This window comes from Ailuropoda melanoleuca, chromosome 10 (assembly GCF_002007445.2).
Source record: "Ailuropoda melanoleuca isolate Jingjing chromosome 10, ASM200744v2, whole genome shotgun sequence".
Classification (NCBI taxonomy): Eukaryota; Metazoa; Chordata; class Mammalia; order Carnivora; family Ursidae; genus Ailuropoda; species Ailuropoda melanoleuca.
This window is the reverse complement of record NC_048227.1, coordinates 108,577,838-108,596,465: the sequence shown is the minus strand read 5'-3', so window position 1 is coordinate 108,596,465 and position 18,628 is coordinate 108,577,838. Positions and strand designations below refer to the sequence as shown.

General features: G+C 42.2%; 1 protein-coding gene across 16 annotated transcripts in view; it reads right to left on the bottom strand.

Annotated features, from left to right (window-relative positions):
• The window catches only part of AFDN (afadin, adherens junction formation factor), a 98,070-nt gene extending 81,938 nt beyond the window's left edge, over positions 1-16,132 (bottom strand). For 7 of the 16 annotated variants that reach the window (XM_019799120.2, XM_034669459.1, XM_034669463.1 and 4 more), the window contains exons 1-5: positions 15,937-16,132; positions 12,610-12,725; positions 10,503-10,666; positions 7,450-7,610; positions 2,995-3,152 (exon numbers count right to left, since the gene is read on the bottom strand). In XM_019799120.2, the coding sequence (XP_019654679.2) occupies positions 2,995-3,152; positions 7,450-7,610; positions 10,503-10,666; positions 12,610-12,725; positions 15,937-16,111 (774 nt within the window). In that variant the 5' untranslated portion in view covers positions 16,112-16,132. The remainder of the gene's footprint in view (positions 1-2,994; positions 3,153-7,449; positions 7,611-10,502; positions 10,667-12,609; positions 12,726-15,936) is intronic. The other 9 variants (XM_019799123.2, XM_019799124.2, XM_019799126.2 and 6 more) reach the window with 6 other exon arrangements.
• Positions 16,133-18,628: the final 2,496 nt, after the last annotated feature.

The following is an 18,628-nucleotide window of genomic DNA, read 5'->3' as shown; positions in this document are numbered from 1 at the left end:
GTAGGCCCTTTTCGAGCTAGAAACTCAAACCCTTCAGTTCTGGGAGACATTCTAGCACCTGTCCTTGGTAACGTCTCTCTCCATGTCCTCTTGCTTTCTCTCTCTGGCCCTCCTTCAGCTAAGGGCTAGGTACTCTACGAGATGACCTAACTTTCTGATCTTTTCTCTTTTCTTTCTGTTCTACACTTGGGCACATATCCTGAACTTTATCTTCCATCCCTTCTATTAGCATTTTTCTCCTATTCCTTATTTACTTGTATTTTAAATTTCCAAAGGTCTCCTTCTCTGAGTGTCCTCACGACAGCACTGCGGTCTTATTCCACAGACGCACAGTCTTCCTTATCCCTGAGTCTCTCAGTTTTTGAACATTTCCATCTGCTTTCTGCCTTGTCTCATCCATGAAATAAGACCAGGCTCTTTTACCTGTTTGTGTTGGTCTTTCATTTTAAAAGTGTTTCAAATGTCTGCTGGAGCTTGGCCGTCCGTTCACATTCGATAGTGAGGCTCAACGAAGTTCAAGGTGAGGGCTGAGCGTACTACTGAGGGCAAGGATTACTGTCGGGAGCCCGCGGAGTGAGATTATTGGACTGAACTTCCACAGGTCAGTTTCCATACAGATCCCTCTCACTTGCTGGAGACTGCCTTCTGGGAGAACTCATTAAATCTTCTGGCTGTCGGTCCCCTGGGCAGAGCTTCCACTCCTCCCTCCCATCTTCGTAAGGACCCCTGCCATACCCTCCTATGCCTGTTACCCCCAAATGCAAGGCCTCCTCCCCAGTCACCTCTACCACAGCCTTCAGATGGAGAGAGGACACAGCAGCGGGTATGGGGAAGGGAATCTGTGGGGTCTACAGCTTCCTATGAAAACTTTCAACCCAATTTCATTTTAGCCCAACTTCAATGCTGATTCAGCAAGTGCTAAAAAGCCCCTCATTCCCAAGTCTGCTGGGGGTTGTGATGCGGACACTTGGCCAGTTTCTTTCTGCCAGGTTCTCTCTGCAGGTTTCCTTGGGCCCAACAAGTGGGATACCAGTCATTTCCTTCTACAGAATTTCATTAATAACTCTGCCCTTTTGCCATCTCTTCTTTCATTCTCTTTGTTCTTGTGCATTTATACAGATTATTTTATTTCTTTATTGTGATTTTAATGAGAAAAAAATTGGTTTTCTTATTTTCAGCTAAAAATTGAGCTATATTCATAAAATTACCCATCTACCAAACAGTTTTTCTAATTGAATACAACTTCTTAGCTTTTCAACAACAACAACAACAAAAAAGCCATAAAACTCAACAAGCCCTTTTATTTAATTCCATCTGCAGCTAACAAAAGAGGTCTAAGACCTCTACACTGAACACTACAAAATACTGCTAGGGCTTAAGGACCACATCGACAAAGAGGCTCCCTGTGTTCACAGCCTGGCAGACCGGACACTGCAGGGGTGGACATCTCTCTGACTCATCTAAAGAGCCCATGCAAACCTAGTCACAATTCCAGCACCTTCTGTGTACAAACAGACAAGCTGATTGTGAAATTTATTCAGAAATACAAATGACCTAGAATAACTGAAGCAATTTTTAAAAGCAAAAACAAAATTAGGACTTACTTTACCCAGTAAAATTTTAAGACTCATTATAAATCTACAGTGATCAATACAGTCTGATGCTCACAAAAAGATACAAGACATACGGATTAACAAAAGAGATTCCAGAAATTGAACCACATACAGATATGGTCAAGTGATTTCCAACAAAGGTGTCAAACCACTAACAGGAGAAAAGAAAGCCTTCTTAATGAATGGTGCTGGATCAACTGGATACCTGCGTGGAAAAAAATGAACATCTACCCGAATTTTACACCGTACAACAAATGTTAACTTGAAATGGAACATACAGACCTAAGTGTAAAAACTAAAACGATAAAACTTCTGTAAGACACAGCAGGAGGGGCACCTGGGTGGCTCAGTTAATTATCCGACTTCTGCTCAGATCATGATCCTGGGGTCCTGGGATCGAGCCCTGCATCAGGCTCCCTGCTCAGCGGAAAGTCTGCTTCTCCCTCTCCCTCTGCCCCTCCACACTGCTCTTGTTTTCTCTCTCTCTCAAATAAATAAATAAAATCTTTAAAAAAAATTTTTTTAAATTTCCCTGTTGAGATATACAGCTTAAGTCCTATGTATTAAGTCACATATGTTGTGAATATTTTTTCCCAGTCTGTGACTTGGTTTCTCTTTTCATTTTTTTAATGATGCCCTTTAGAGAATAAATTTTTTTTTATTTTTGTGGAAGTCAGGGATGAATTACACAGAGGCACACAGAGACTTCTGCAGTGCCGAGGTGTTCCTCGTGGGGGCGCACCCGTCCCAGCGGTGCTGCAGAGGGTAAGTATTATGTGCAGTTTACCACACCGTAACCACTCCCCCATAATCCTGTGTGTGTGGGGGAGACTGAAATGAGGAACCCCACTATTTTATGATTTAGTAATCAACTGCTAAGATGAGGAAAGGAAGACATCTCTGGTGAAATCCAGTGTCAGTGTGATCTGACAGGGAAATCCTGTTAATGAAGAAGTCAGCACACACTTGTCTCTGACTTTAGGGTTAAGAGTTGTCCAAGTAGTCTGTCTCAGAAGAGAAAACCTGCTGGATTTTACTTAACGTGACCCACTCAGTTCTGAGAAATAAGAGCTCCCAAACCTTGTGAGCACTGGACGAAAGATACAGTCTGTACCTGCAAGAAATGACGGACGATGACTGAGCGCAGACAGCAAGTGCTAGTTAGAACAGCAAACTGGAGTTTTTATTTAGAAGCTGACTCTTCATCATGTATCTTAGTAAAACCATCAGAAAAACACTTTAAAAATATTAAGTTACCTACATATGCAAAACAATAAGAAAATCAGCCTACATTTAACTTCATTTACAGACCATCTTTCCGCTTAAACGTGAAGCTGTACCATGTGTAATACTGGTAAGCTCCAGTTTGACAGGCGCTTACCCGGGCAATGCAGTACTCCTTGGGATTCTCCTTCTCCAGGCCGTATTTCTCTAAAGCTTCAGCCACAGCAAACTCTGCAGGGTCTGTGGTAGACAGCAGGATTGTCTTGTAGGGAATATTTGGTTTTAAACTATCTGCATAAATTCTCAATGTTCCACCTGAAAAAAACATTTTGACATCTTTGAGCACTACTTTATTTTATTCCAATAACAAAAATAGCTAACATTTATGATCACTTCAAAACAAAGGGCACCTAAGTTCCAGCGGGAAGGAGTACAAAGATGGAATCTGTGTAATAATTCCATATTCATGTCCTCCTGGAAAACACACATTTACAGTCACTTGTTGGTTTAACAACACTTGGCTATAGTGAGTAATTCTGTATGACAAAGACTGTTTCTGTCCCCTCTTCAAGCCCTAATAGTTTTTATAATGATGAAATGATTTTCACTATGGGTAAAGGATGAGAAAAGAAACACCAGAGTGTTTTGATAGTGCTGCCTGTCAACATGTTTAAGCACATATAAACTCACATGTACTGGGGGCCCCCATGTTCCAATGCTGAGGACACAGCAATGAACAGGTCAGTGTCCTCGCCCACCAACAGCTTAGAGTGTAGTTGTGGGGCACAGAAGGAGAAGACCAACAAGAAAACAAACAGGATAGTGGTACATGTTGTGACAAACACAAGCAGAGCTGTGACAAAGAAAATGGCCAAGAGCTTCCTGGGACTGTAAAGGCTTCTATGAAGATGAGCACCTGCCACGAGCCCTGAGGGACACACAGCAGCCTCATGGCCACCTCAAGACCTTCCTGGGCAGAGGGACTTGGAGGTGCTAAGGCCTACAGCTGGCACGGGTCTGGCTGGGCTCACCGGCCCGAGATGAACCCCAGGTGAAAAGAGGGAAATGCAGTGAGACTGGCCGAGGCCAGCTCACGTAGGACTTCCTCACCCACGACCACGCTGGCCAAGGCCAGACCACGATCTGAGAGTCTGGACTTGACTCTAGTTGAAGGGGGAGCTGTTGGGAGACTTTGGCTCTGTGTGTGTGCACGCACGGAAGAGTGAGCCTGTGCCTGTGTATGTAGGAGTGTGCAGAATGCCACTCGTGCTTCCCCACGAGGCCCCGGCTTCTGGGTAAAGAACAGCTGCAGGTGGCGATGGCAGCCCAGCAGGGAGGCCAGTACTGGACACACATTCCACTCCACCAAATCGCAGTCCCTTCTGATTTAATCACACTTTACTTCCACATGCATATTTGAATTTATAAGAAAAACATGTACAAGAGAATGAGTAAAAATTTTGTAGACTGAGATAGCAACTCTGTGTGCTTTAGTGAGACAACCAAAGAGCAAACCAGACCACACCTTTTTTGAAAGCTGAAGAGATGGACTTGTATCCTCACCTACATGACTACCAAAAAATGCAAATGGTCAGAAATTAAATTTTTCTAAAAAATTCTGCATCTGCTAAAAGCCAAGACAAGTACTTTGCAATCCCAAAGTTACAGACCATAGAGGATGAAAGACTATTTGGTCTGAAAAAATTTAAGGTCAGGGTTTACCAGAAAATCATTTAAAAAGTCAGTATGGTTCCTACGGATAACATAATTGTAAGCAGCACTTCTTCTAAAGGACACACCATGATGAGGTAGCTATAAAATTCACATTCACTGGCCAAATGAACTTAGCTATTGGATGGAATGACTTTCAGCACCCATCCGAATGTTTTAGAGTATCTAAAACTCGACTTGGTTTTAGTATAATGAGTGGAGAGTCTAATTCAAAAGGTTTTCACGGTTGGGGGCGCCTGGGTGGCACAGCGGTTAAGCGTCTGCCTTCCGCTCAGGGCGTGATCCCGGCGTTCTGGGATCGAGCCCCCACATCAGGCTCCTCTGCTATGAGTCTGCTTCTTCCTCTCCCACTCCACCTGCTTGTGTTCCCTCTCTCGCTGGCTGTCTCTATCTCTGTCAAATAAATAAATAAAATCTTTCAAAAAAAAAAAGGTTTTCACGGTTGATAAGCCTTACACCACGGTACCCTCATCGTAGAGATGCACACCACCGAATCTGCTACGGAAGAAGAGGGGAGCAGCTCACCATTTAAAGTCCCTACTACGGACTGAAAGTGACTTGTATAAGTGTACGTTTCAGCTCTAAGACTAAGTAGGACTGCTACAGCCCGCTCTGAAGAGGAGCACACCGAGGCCTGTGGTTCTCCAGGACCCCAACTACGGGACCCCTGTCACAGTGCCCTGCCGCTCCCAAAACAGCTTGTGAGAAAGCTGAGGCAGGAGGACAGACTCCTGGAAAAGCCTCATGATGCTGCCAACGACTTCTCAGCAGGAAATCCACGACCATAACTGTGCCACGAATCAACAAACTGAGATATACAGGGCATTTCGGGGCCAACTACACTTTGAGGACACCACAGAGTGAATATACCCGAGTATTAAAAGGCTTTGCAAAGTCCAGGGTCTAAGCTTCTTACAAGCTAGGAGTCTGATCACCTGTGTAGTGAGTCAGGTCTTGAGAACTCAGGGAACCAATCCTCAGACTAACACACAGGAAAATAACAGACTGAACTGTCAGTCCCAGAAGCCTTACCCACATGTGACCACGACCCCCATATTTTCTACCAACAAAACAGTTAAGCTAGTTAACTGTAACAGGTTATGAAAATATATTTTCTAAGTCATTTATTCAAGACAAACAAAATAGCTGAACTTAATGTATTTGATGTCCTTAACATTAACCATTAACAGCTATTTTGCTAACACTATTTAGTTTTTTAGGGTTTCCTGGAAGTCTGTATAGAAAAGTGTCCCTTCTGCTCCCAACTCTCCCTTTAGCCTCTACTTCTTGGACCTTCTGGTAGTTTTCCTCCTGATTCTCTGGGAGATGGTTTGGTTTGGTTTGGTTTTTTCCCCTCTTGTCTTTGCCTACTCCTCTCAACAGTGGCCTTCCCTTAAATTCTTCCATTACCTGTATATTTTCTACCAAAATGAATCTCACCCATGCCCAGTGATGCTGCCTGGCAACCAGAGATTACTCCCAATCTCTCTTTCCATCTGACACTGCTAACCAGAACCTGGTCTCGAGCCACTGAACTACCAGGTCAGAACATCCCCCAGATCACAGCAGCAGCTCCATGAAACCTGCCTTTCACTCCCAGACGTTCTCTCACTGCCATCCATCAACACCCACCTGACTGGAAACGGGTGTTACAGTCCATACCAGCCAACTGCGCTCAGAGATCCATCCCTCACGCAGGCAGCACGTGCTCACTTCCAAATTCAATTCCGTCAAATCCATCCTCTACTCTGCTCCCATGGAAACCATTCCAGACCTGAAGCTTTAGGCTACATTAAAACCTTTCTGAACTCCCACCTTAAAACTCTTCAGCAGCTTATTAATAGATCATATCCAATTTTTCCACCAAATTTTCCCAATAAATATGGGTCTCTATGGGCACAGCCTGAAGTGACATGCAAAGAGTCTCCTGTAACAATACATATAAGTGTTACACCCTAATCCACATTAAAAGCGTATTTCTTCTAAAAATATTTTATTAAGTTACTTACAAAAATGGATCCTCTCAGCTAGCTATGTTTATCATGACTCACACGTCCCTGAGCATACTTGAATATTCCTCAAGGAATCACTGAGGAAATGATCATTTCGATCATGTCAAACTCCTTCCTATGAGAATCCCTCCAGGTCTGTCCAGCTGTAGGTCAGCATATTTTAGGCATCTCTGAGCATTCGTCTTGTTCTTTCAAAGATTTTACTACCTTTCTTCTTCGTTTTTGTATTTTCATTCCCTCCTCTTCCTTTTTTCTTTAGTGCATATATTTCTAAGTTATTTCAAATCTTTCATCAAACAAGATAGGATATATATAAACAGATTATCAGCTGGATCTCAAAGTAATCTGTAACATTATTTATGGAACTAATGAGTAAATCACTGTCCTCGCTGTTTCTGAATCAGTGACACTACAGTTCCCACAAAACATGTAACTAAGACTCAGAAGGGCGCTGAGGATCACAGTGAACACGGGATGGAGCCAGGTTCCATCCAGCTGGCAGCCGTGGGGAATGCTACACTGAAACAGTGCCCTGTCTAAGTTCTGAAGACATGGGAATACTGAGTAATTTGGGATTTGCTTCAAACTAGTCCAGTTTGGGAACAGGAGTTAACAGAGGCAGGAGCAGAGATGAGACACGAGTTATTAATTATGGAAGCTGCATAATAAGTACACGGGAATCTTTCTGTCTTCTTTCATATATATTTTCCAGAATTCAAAAAAGAGCCACACTGCGGAAAAATACGTAACTAAACATATCTCCTAGTGAATGGAACTCTTGTACTTAAGGCAAAGCTGGTCCTGTAGCAGACCCACAGGGCACACGGCGCCGCTTGCGGCACAGCATGGGGATCGCGGGCCGCGGGTACCTGAGTCAGGCCGCCCGTCCGAGCTCCGGAACTCCTGCATCCTCCTCTCTAGTTTCTGCTGCCGGCGACGCTTCATGACCACCTCCGGATTCGAAATTGTTCGGGTAAAGCTAGTTTCAGGCATGTCTTTGTAAACCTCGGCAGCCAGTCGGGAATTCTCACTGTAAAAAAAGAAAGGCACCAACAGTATTTTCTAAGTGTTGTATTAGAAAGAGTTGCACTATAATCAGACAAACATCCCCGTGGCGGACATCCGTGGGCTCGCGCTGTCCCGAGCACCGGCGTGCTGTGGACCAGTGACCACGTGCTGACAAGTGCTGCGGATACAAAATGAAGGTCCTCTCAGTACAAGCAACACACTAAATTAAATGGAAATTTATCATTAAAATCTCATGGTGAGTTTATGTAACTTAATTATTGTGGGTTCACTAATCAGGCTAAAAGAAAAATGTATAATTATACATGTCAGGAATTTCCACCAGTGTTTTCCTAAAACAGACCAAATGAGTGATAAAACATTCCAACCGTAAGAAGTAGAGGGTTGAATATACTTTTATTTAGTAAAAATCTCTCTTAAATTATAGTAAATCTTGAACTCAAATGGCATAATTTTTTAAGAACTAAATGATTTACCAACATTCACTTTCTTGAAGCTAAATTTTCAAAAGAAAAAGCTCCAGCAGCTCCTCTGACAAGGAGTCAACTATAGAGAACGAGGAGTTGAAGACTGCATATTAAAGAAAGACTGATGACTAAATTTTGATAAACATACTGTAAAGACTTCATTTTTAACCATAAAAATAATTTAACTAAAAATCGATCAAGCACTGGGGCCCCTGGGTGGTTCAGTGGGCTGAGCGTTAGACTCTTGGTTTTGGCTCAGGTCTTAATCTCAGAGTCCTGAGATCGAGCCCCGTGTGAGGCCCAGCACTCAGCAGGGAGTCTGCTTGAGAGTCTCTCTCTGCCCTTCCCCCACGCCCCTGCTCACTGTTTCTAACACAAAATCAAGCTTTGAATCAACCAAATTCAACAACTTAACTCGTTTTAAGTAACTAATTTTCTAAAAACAGACCACATATCACCCTATAAACCTGATAAATAGGACAAACCATAGCCTAAGTTTCAAACGCTCCTTTTCTTAGGTTTTTTCATGTATAAGCAATATATTTATACAAATTCTGTCTCCTGTTTATGCTAAATAGAGCCTTACTATGTAATACTTTACTCAAGAGTTTATGCTCATTACACAGACATCACTGCCTGACGGATTAATACCTAAACCCACTTTGATGCAATCTGAAATGGGCTCGATTCCACTCCGCAGTGGAACATCATTAACTAAGGAACGGTTAATTGTCCTCAATAGATACAGAACACTGTACCAAACAATAAAGAAAGACTTGAAGAAGTCACTACAACAGAATATAAATGGTTAGTGAATGTGTAAAAAGATGTCTACCTTGTTAATGGTAAGATAAATTCGAATTATTGGAGGTATTATACACTGTGGAGAAGAGAGTATGACAGTTCTCAGAGTAGGAGGAAGTGAGAAGGTTTGTGGGCTCCAGAAGACATTTCCAGGGGCAGCCTGGCAATGTACGCATCCTTGGGCTGCCCCTGCGCTGTCCTTCCAGAGTGCTCCCAGAGTTGGAGAGCAAGGATGGTCACAGGAGTATTACTTATAGAACCAAAAAACCTGTGAACTACCTACAGGCACACAAAAAGGGGCCAGTGAAATAAAATCTGAAAAAACTGTATGAGAGAGTCCTACATAATCATTTAAATTACTTCATACTTTTGTGAAAATATATACTTGTGAATATATATATGTGTGTATGTGTATATATATGCATACATATATATGCATTTATACCATATATTCTAATGGGAAAATATCATGTGGAAAGCCCTAGTTTTAAAACCTTATGATTGTATTTGTTTAAAAACTCTACATAAACATATGAAGTATATATTTTTGTATCAAAAACAAGCTATAGTGATGCCTGGGTGGCTCAATCAGTTAAGCATCTGCCTTCGGGCACAGGTCATGATCCCAGGGTCCTGGGACTGAGTCCCGCATCGGGCTCCCTGCTCAGTGGGGAGTCTGATTCTCCCTCTGCCTGGGGCTCCCCCTGCTTGGGAGCTCACTCGCTCTGCCAAATAAGTAAGTAAAATCTTAACAGAAACAAAAACAAACACAAACCAACCTACGGCTCTCTTTGGGCTCCTGTGATGACAGCTGACTCCTCCTCTCTTTCTGATAAATCTGTATGCTCTGACTTCCTAACACGAATGCCTGCTACTTCAGCAACAGAAGGACAGTGCGGACACCATGCTGCGGTCACCAGCAAGGTGAGGAGGGGCCCAGGAGGGAGTGCACAACATGCTGCTGGCCTGATGAACGGAATGACTCATGGGAAAACAGGCGGGACTACACCAAGATCTCCCACCTAAGGGAAAGGTCAGTTTCTTCTGATGTCTTTTCTGTTACAATCGAAATGCACTGATTTCCCTTATTCCATCAGCTCTGAGGTCAGAAGTCAAATGCCTTTCGAGAGGTAAGTACAACTATCATGGGGCTGGGATGACGCAATAAGGAATGGGAGCTGGCCGGCTGGAGTCAACGAGATGGTGCACCTGAACCTTAGCGGCTCTTCTCGCTGTTCCTGCCAACCTCTGATGAGCATTCAGTGTAGTTAAGGTCTGTAAGAAAGCACTACTGCCTTAAGGACCAAAAACACCAGAAACGAAAGGCCAGACAAAGGTGAAGAAACTACTGACATTAATGGTCTACTCAGATCAAACAATCCTGTTCACCAGCGTGCTTCTTTGGGATTAGCAAACCCATGAGACCGGTGTGGTCGGCCATAAACCTTGCTTAGCTGAGACCCTCCACCTTCCCCACACACAAGAGCCAGAGGATACCGAAATTCACTTCCTAACGATGTTCATCCTCTTCGCAGTTAACCTGGCAAGGTAACGAGATCGGCTACATTAAAAACATTCAGCTTATCAGAGCAAAAGGAAATAGAGATACGTCCAGAATTACTTACACGTCATCCCCTTGGAAAGGCCTATCATCCTTATCAGACGCCTGCCTTACTGCCTCTTTTTCTCTCTTCTTTTTCTCCTTCTTTTCTTTCTTTGAGAGGGTTCTCTTGAAGTTCTGGATAACACCTTCTTTCTCCTGCTTCTCAGGTCCATTGCTTTGAGCCTTCTGATAAAAGTAGCATCGTCACTATGGCGGCTGTTACACAGAATCACAGAAGCTCTCTACAGCTGAGCTAACTTCATCTCACGTTACCGCCAACACCCAGCTACTGCAGCAGGGGAGGGTCCGGGGGATGGAAATGTTCTTTGCCTTGACCGCCTAACGGTTACCGGTGTGTATTTAGAAAAGCTTAATGGATTATACATCCAAGATCTGGGCATTTCATCGTGTGTGTATTTTACCTTGATTCAAAATTCATATGCAAGCAAGCAAGCAAACAGAAAACCAAACCCAGCAAGAAAACTTGGAAATCTGATTTTCCATAAATAAAAATCCAAATAATTTACATAAAGTTACTTTTAAAAAAGAAGGCTAATTAAAATATGGAAATAACTGGGGCGCTTGGGTGCCTTGGCTGGTTGAGCATGGAACTCATGATTTCAGCTCACGTCATGGTCTTGGGGTTGTGGGACTGAGCCCCCCATCAGGCTCCATGCTTAGTACAGAGTCTGTTTGTCCTTCTCCCTCCCCTGCTCTCTCTCTCTTTAATAAATAAAATCTAAAAAGAAAAAGAAAAGAAAATAACTGTTTAAATCATTATCTACTTTATAGATGTTTTCTCTAACTTCAAAGAAATGTTAAGCATACTGAAAGAAATGTTAAGCATACTGTAAGAAATGGTTTTTTGGAAGCAAAATTATAAGTCCTGTTTCTGCAAAAACTCCTATTTCTTTTCCAGATCTTGTTTATCTGCTTATTTATTCTTAATTTACAACATGGCCTGCTAGCAGATGACACAGACTTTTGGGGGGGGGGGTATAATTAATAAGTTGACTGGTAAAGAATCAAGAAAAACACGAAAGAATGGTTACTGTATTGGGAAATAAACTACCTTCTGTTTTATCTAAGTTAGTGTTTCTATTTTCATTGCTAGCCACGTCAGCACTGTCCTGACCCTAGTAAGAGGTCTAATCCACACGAATGAGGATCTCTAGCCAACAGTTAGGCACATCAGCTGAAATCACGATGCAGAAATGCAATAAAATATGGGCCAAAAAAAAAAGAGAGAGAGAGAGAGAGCTGTCCCTTCTTACTTTATATGGATCTGCTACAATGCCAAGCCACTAGAAGCACAAATAACGAGTAAGGCCAAGAACACATTCTGTATATCTAAAACTCTTCAACACGGAACACTAATATCACACAGATAAAGTGAAAATTTTCTGTTTCCAGAAGTGAACAATGACACTCTTTTCCCAAAATAATTAAATAGAAGACTTTTCTCAAAATATTCTTGACCTCTGCATTTGCTATCACCTGTCAGTACTGAATTCTAGTGTAAGATGCCCTTTGATTTAACACAGAAATTACAGTTAGTTTCAAATCTTATCTGTATTTCATAGTGTTCCACATAAGAAGAATAGCAGCACAGGAATTCCAGACACCCTACCACCTGAGAAAGTTTCAGTATCACTGCACTGCATTACAACAGCCCAGAAAGTTTGCTTCTTTCTAATCTTACACAGAGTATGGAAAAGGTTTTAAATGTGCTTTATTAGGTTGTATCTGAAAATACACACAAAATAGGTTATTAAAGTTCTATTTTCCCTTGTGATTCTTATTAAAATATATTTTGACTTTCTAATTTGGTAAAAATCCTGGAGCTGATTACTTGAACATTAAATCTCTTAATAACAAAAGCTTCCATAATGCTTCTTTGCAAAAGTAAAGAGCACTATTAGGGATTATTTAGTGAAACAGAGGATGAAACAGAGAGAAGTAGAACTCCTTTTAGTCTTTTTTCAGGTAGGAGGGTAAAAAGGTCATTTAGGAAATGCAGCAAACAGGAAAGTCCAGTGGAGTCCTATCACACTAACACCAGTCTCATGTCCGTCCTGGGCAGACCCGGGCCTGGGACAACGTCAGCGTGAGATGTGGAGGGGTCCTACCTTAGGAGGAAGGGCATCGTTCTCATTCTTAAGAACAAATCTGCCCTCTCGATCATCTTTATTCCAATTCAGCTGAACAACTAGGGGCTTCTCATCTATATCCAATCTTCTTTCTTCTTCAAATCATGAAATGAAAAAAGTTAAGTCATGGTTATTTAATGGCACTAGCGAATACAACATTCTCATATAAGTTTAATTTTATAGACATAAAATACCTTATTACCACAAGTACTTACTAACAGGCTGAAATGTAATTCAAAATGTTATGTGAGAGTTTTAATTATTTACTATTTTGTTGCCACTATAATATATGCTACCACGAAGCCAGTGCCAAACACTGACCAGGGATGACGTCCTTACCACATTTAGAATCCAATTGGGAAAACAAGAGAAATACAAACTAGAAAAATATATATATAGGGCTTTGCTATCAGCCTAATTCTGTAAATCAAATTATCTCATATATGCAACTGGAAAACAAGGAAACAACGTTAACATAACACAGGAGTTCGGCTGACCTATGAGATTTCCTTCTCACATGAGTGTTAGTGACAGCTGTACCCTGCTTTCTATCTCTCGACTCCCAAACTCACTAGGTCCAGCCCTCACAGCACCTCCCACCATGGAACCACCATTCTGTCTCTTTGTTAGGATAAAGTGCTAGGTTTAGAGTATTCCTTCCTTGCTTGCTGGACATCTAACATGCCTCAGGAACGTGGCAGCCCACAGAGCAGGCTCCCCTGAGGGCCCCGCACACCTCAGCCACTTATTAGAAGGCTACAGTCAGCAAAGATCATCACGTAACTGTCTATAGGATGTCTACAATGAGGGCAGCAAACACAGGAGGCAGAGCCCAGCTGGAGAACTACCGGGATAAAGGAAGTAAGGATCAACGGGACAAATTTAAAGGGTAAAAAAGTCTTACACAGGCTTTTAGTAAATACTGTATGTAAACAGCAATGTTAATTGTGAGAATACAGGAGTAACAAACTCTAATTTATTATTTTATGAACTGAAAATATGAGAAATGAAAATTAGAGCAACAAATTAGGGACTGGGTGAAGTTTGAAATTCCTGCTACAAACCAAAATTACCAAATTCTTGTTGCAATATTTGTACTAGATCAAAATCCTTCATTGTATATTTTTACAGAACTAATTTTAAGAACTAAGTCAAACTCTAAAAGTAAAATAAAAACAAGGGTGAGGTATTCTAAAGCATGTGAGCCTAACTATTAAATGTAAATACGGTCAGGGTCCTACCATAATGTTTTAACTTTAAGGTCTAGTTCTGCCTTAGTGGTTCTCATACTACTGTTGCTGTCGAACAGCAGAATCCTTTTTATTTTCCCAGCTGATTTCACATGAGGAATCCTAATACGTGGAGAGGCTAAGATGGGAGTCTCCGTGGGGCTGAAGGGCAGGTTGGGGCCTAGGATTCAGCGCCCTGGACCTCTGGTGCACAAGAATGAGGTGAGGTGCCCTGAGCACTTGCTGCGGGCCATGCTCAATCCCCAGGGAAACAAGGTGCATCCCGCAGACACCGCATGAACTGCTAGCTGCAGGCAGCTCCCAGTCCACACCGGCCCGCAGCATCCCTTCTGCTCGAGGCACATTGGTGTCAAGCTGGGTGCTGTAGAGAACCACCAGCACTGCCCCAAACCAACACGGCTAAGAAACGAGGGCTCCCCCTCTAATCGACGAGCTGGGCAGGGCCCAAGAGGCACACAAACCTATGAGAGTGAAAATTTTAGTTTTCCTTTCATTTTATGTGCACTCTTTTTTCAAACACCTATCCGGTTGTTGGAGCATAAATGCTTATTACCTTCTCTGAATCAAACTACTCAATAAAACGAAATGTTTAGGTATTTCCCTTGGCCCAGGGGTGCCACTGAAGAAAGACTGACATGCTCAGGGCTCCGTGACCCAAAAATCAAGCACACGCACTCGAGGGCATCTGAGGCACAGGCGGCCCACTGTAACGAGCGCGGCCACGAACACGGACAGAGCCGGACTGTCCTAGCCACTCAGCTCAGGGTGTGGGCAAGACTCTCCCCTTCTTCTCCAGACACCGTTACTGTGTTTTCACCCCCTACAGCTAAGATAGTTTACTTTTTAATTGAAGGACATGTAAAAGAAAGGGTTTCTTTTAAAATAATCAAAATCACTCCACTTTTAGATCTCAAATTCCAATCTTACATATTATACTAAAGACTTCACTGGTGGTTTTCAAATGACCAAAAAATGAAAACACGAAAAGGTCTGGAGGTGAGAGGTACCTTCTTCTCGATAACCTGGTTATAATGATTCCGAGGTATATGAAAAATTCAACCTCAGAAAAACCATCCATCCAAAGTGAAGTATCTTCTGTTGTCAAATCTAGCTTTGGTATTATCTGTGTAGTGGGATACCCTCATAATGGTGACAGAGTAATAAACGAATATGGCCTATCCGATAATTCTACTGGGGAAAAAAGGGTACAAAACTGTTCACCCAATTTCAAATGTACACAGAGAGCCGTAATTTTGAAGTTAAAACAAATAACTTATGTTCAAAAAGGACTTCAGGATGGAATTTAACAAGTATTAAGTTTTGGTTTGGGCCGTATGTAATCTTTTACTTGCTGCATTGATTAAGATTGTATTTTTTATAGGTGACTCAGTATTTCCAAAGCACTCATAAAAAACTTTAGAAATTTCTACATTTCTAATCAAACCTAAAATTGTTATTTGATATAGGTACATAGGATATTTTCAGAAATTTTAAACATTAAAAACAAGGAGAAATTACTAATTACATAAGACAATTTCCTCAAGATGCCCTAATTACTCCCAAAGAATAATGAAAATATGCTGTCTCACATTACAAAACACTCATTTTTGTAAGACTGATGGCTCAGACTCACAAAGTGTTTAACTGGGTTAAACTTAATGGTCGCATTAGAATGTACACAAAAGAGCTCCATGAACTACTGCTCCAAAAGCAAGCACCACACTGCGTCATCAATGTGTGCGACACCGAGGTCTGCCGGCTGATTTTAACGAAGAAATGTCATGCTACTTATCTCTGAAGAAATAAGCATGTATTAAATTAACACATTCCTTCTAACTTCCCACAGACGTGTGTACCAGGGTCTTGTAAGAACATTTCACAGACACGAGAACATTCTGCCCGCTTGTCAGATGTTCCCCAACCGCTCCAGAAAGAGAAGGACCCTGGGGAAAGCAGGGCTGGACTGACTGAATGGCCCTCTGGACAAACGAGTGTTTCAGGAACTCTCTATCCAAGATGGGGCTACCCTGCCAGCACCCTGTGTGTGCGCACAGACCTCCACTGACATGCACTTCATAGAGGGAGTACTTGGGGGATGACAGCATCCGCATGTCAGGCCGGAATTTCTCCGCCAGCGTCTCGATCACATCTTGAGTGGTGGCAGTACTAGAGACCCGAATACATTTTGTTGCAAAATTTCCAGCAGCTTTATCTTGAAAATAAAATCTCATCACTCCATGGAACTCCAAATCCTAAAAGAAAACAAAAAGATACATTTTTGGAAAAATTACATTCTAAAAAGATTCACTTTTTATAACAATAATAAACAAAAAAAGGCTATTTGCCACTTTTAAAAGATGTTTCATTACCATAAACATCTGAGACAGAAACTGAGAGACATGGCATTTTAGTCCTCAAATTTAATTATGTGACTTGGGACAAGTTATTTACAACTTCTGCCTTACTCGTGTCACATCTAACACGACGGCTGTAACGTAGGTGATGTCAGTAACAGCTAATATTAACGGGTCTTCAGCAAGTACCAGGCACACCTTGACGTGCATTATTTCACTATGGCTTTATAACAGCCCCGTTAAGTAGATTTATTACTAAACTCTATTTTCAAGGTTTGGTCATTAAAACACAAAGGTCCTGCCCAGCCTTGAGATTATGAAGCCTCAATGAAGAGACCACTCTCAAACCACAGGGAGACGTTAGCCCCAACTCTACCATGAATGTGAGTAAACGGAGACTCTAGCTTTTCCAGAATATAACTGCAACTAATTTTAACATGAACTACTTGCCCAAAATCAATGAACACAATTAAAGTATTTCTCAAAGCCTTACTTCTAGAGAAAAATACAATGGTCTTACAAGCGAAGGAATACTACTGTAAGACAGAACGTAGCCCATGCAACTATGGGACACTCTTTCCTGTTATTTCCTTGTTTCCCTCTTTAGTTAATTAATTAAATGCAGTTCAGTTAGTTGAAACTCACGTGAGATTCCAGGCCACCTGCTACAACCGTTAAGACTCAGTGGTTCATATCCCACAGCTGAACCACTGCATCAGAGAGAATCTGGTTCTTGTTTGGTGGGTTGCACTCTCCCTGGGAATACTGGGGGGGGGGGGTAAGGTCCAGAGCACCTGTGTACCCCATCATTTCCCTGAACACAGAAAAAGCACAGGTCCCGACGAAATTCCAAGGAGCGTTTCTAGCTCCGTGGCTGCCCTCACTGCCCCCCCCCACCAAAGGTCCACTAGCTCATCAGTTCTCCCCTCTTCTCGCCCTCCACACGAGCACGTGAAGTCATTCCACCTTCAACAGACACCTAGAATCCATCCCAGGTTTTGTTAAAAGTCAGTCAGATGATGTCACTCCTTAGCTTTACTCCTGGCAACGGCCTTTCTATGGGCTCAAAACCCATCACAGGTAAGCTTTTCTCTACGTCCTCCCAATCTATTTGCTTATTCTTCACTAATAATTATGATCTAATAATTATAATAGTTATGGGATATTAGAATGTGGCTAACTGTAAAAACTATATGAAAATTAAAACAGAAAATGAGACATTAACACATATTTCTAGCCCTTAAGTTTTACCGTGCTTGCTCAGACCCTGTCCGAGCACTGGGCAGTCAGTCCATCCTACCCATTTCCCACTGCCCCAGGGAAAATACAGGGTAAGTGAGCATGTGTAAAAAAATAAAAATAAAAATAACACTGAACCACAGATCTTGGGTTAACGCAGGGCCACTGATTATGGGGGTGAGACTGAAAAAAGCTTTATGAATTAGCAAAATGGGAGCGATATTAATAGTCCTGCTCTGGTCTCTCAAAATTATATAAACTGCCTCTTTGTTCAGCCTGGGTCAAGCAGCAAAGAAAGTCAAGCAACATCCTTTTTAAAGGTTTATCTTTTAGTCTGGCAACCCCGAAACCTCCATAAAGTAACAGTGCCGGTGAAAGGCGCTCCTACGCTGTAAGTGCGTGTGTCGGTACAGGACGGCACTACTCCTACTCCTCCTACTCCTACTCCTACTGCTACAGGTGCAGCATTACTGATACTAACAAAAGCTCCTGTGCACCAAGTACTTCCTCTCAATACTTCCCCTGCAGGGCTAACCCAGCTCTCCTCTGCTCGCTGGTCTTCTCCCCTCACCCCTCCCCTGGCCCGTCCCTCTCATCATTGAAAAGCTTCCACTTCAGGTTCAGCTCTCCCTATCCACTAGCCAGGAAACAAGAACTACTCTACACAATCAGTTGTATAAATTTAAGTGTTTATAATGGGAGTCCTACTTTTATCCCAGGATTCTGACACTATCATCACTACTACCACTCTGAAATCATCTCTATATTACAATAACAGTCTCAAATAGTAATTGGCAAAACTACCCTGGCTCCTCCCATGGCTCATGGTTTACAGATGAAGTTAAACCAAAAAGGTTACAAAGTAAGCTCCCACTCCATCATTTTGCTAACAGAGTAACTGTACATCATTTGTGACGGGAATGAAACAGATGTACCTCTGGATCCCGAAGACAGGAAAGCACCACTTTCTCTGCTAGCTGTCAACAGGTAACTCCAAAACTACCAGACATCAAGGTCTGGGAGGAAATGCCCAACTTCGCAAGAACACAAAGGAAAGGCTCAAAAGTGAATTTGATAAGGCAAGCATGGAAAGGAGGCGATCCCTCATGAAATCACCTTCATGAAAATACCTTATGTATAGATTACTACTGCTTT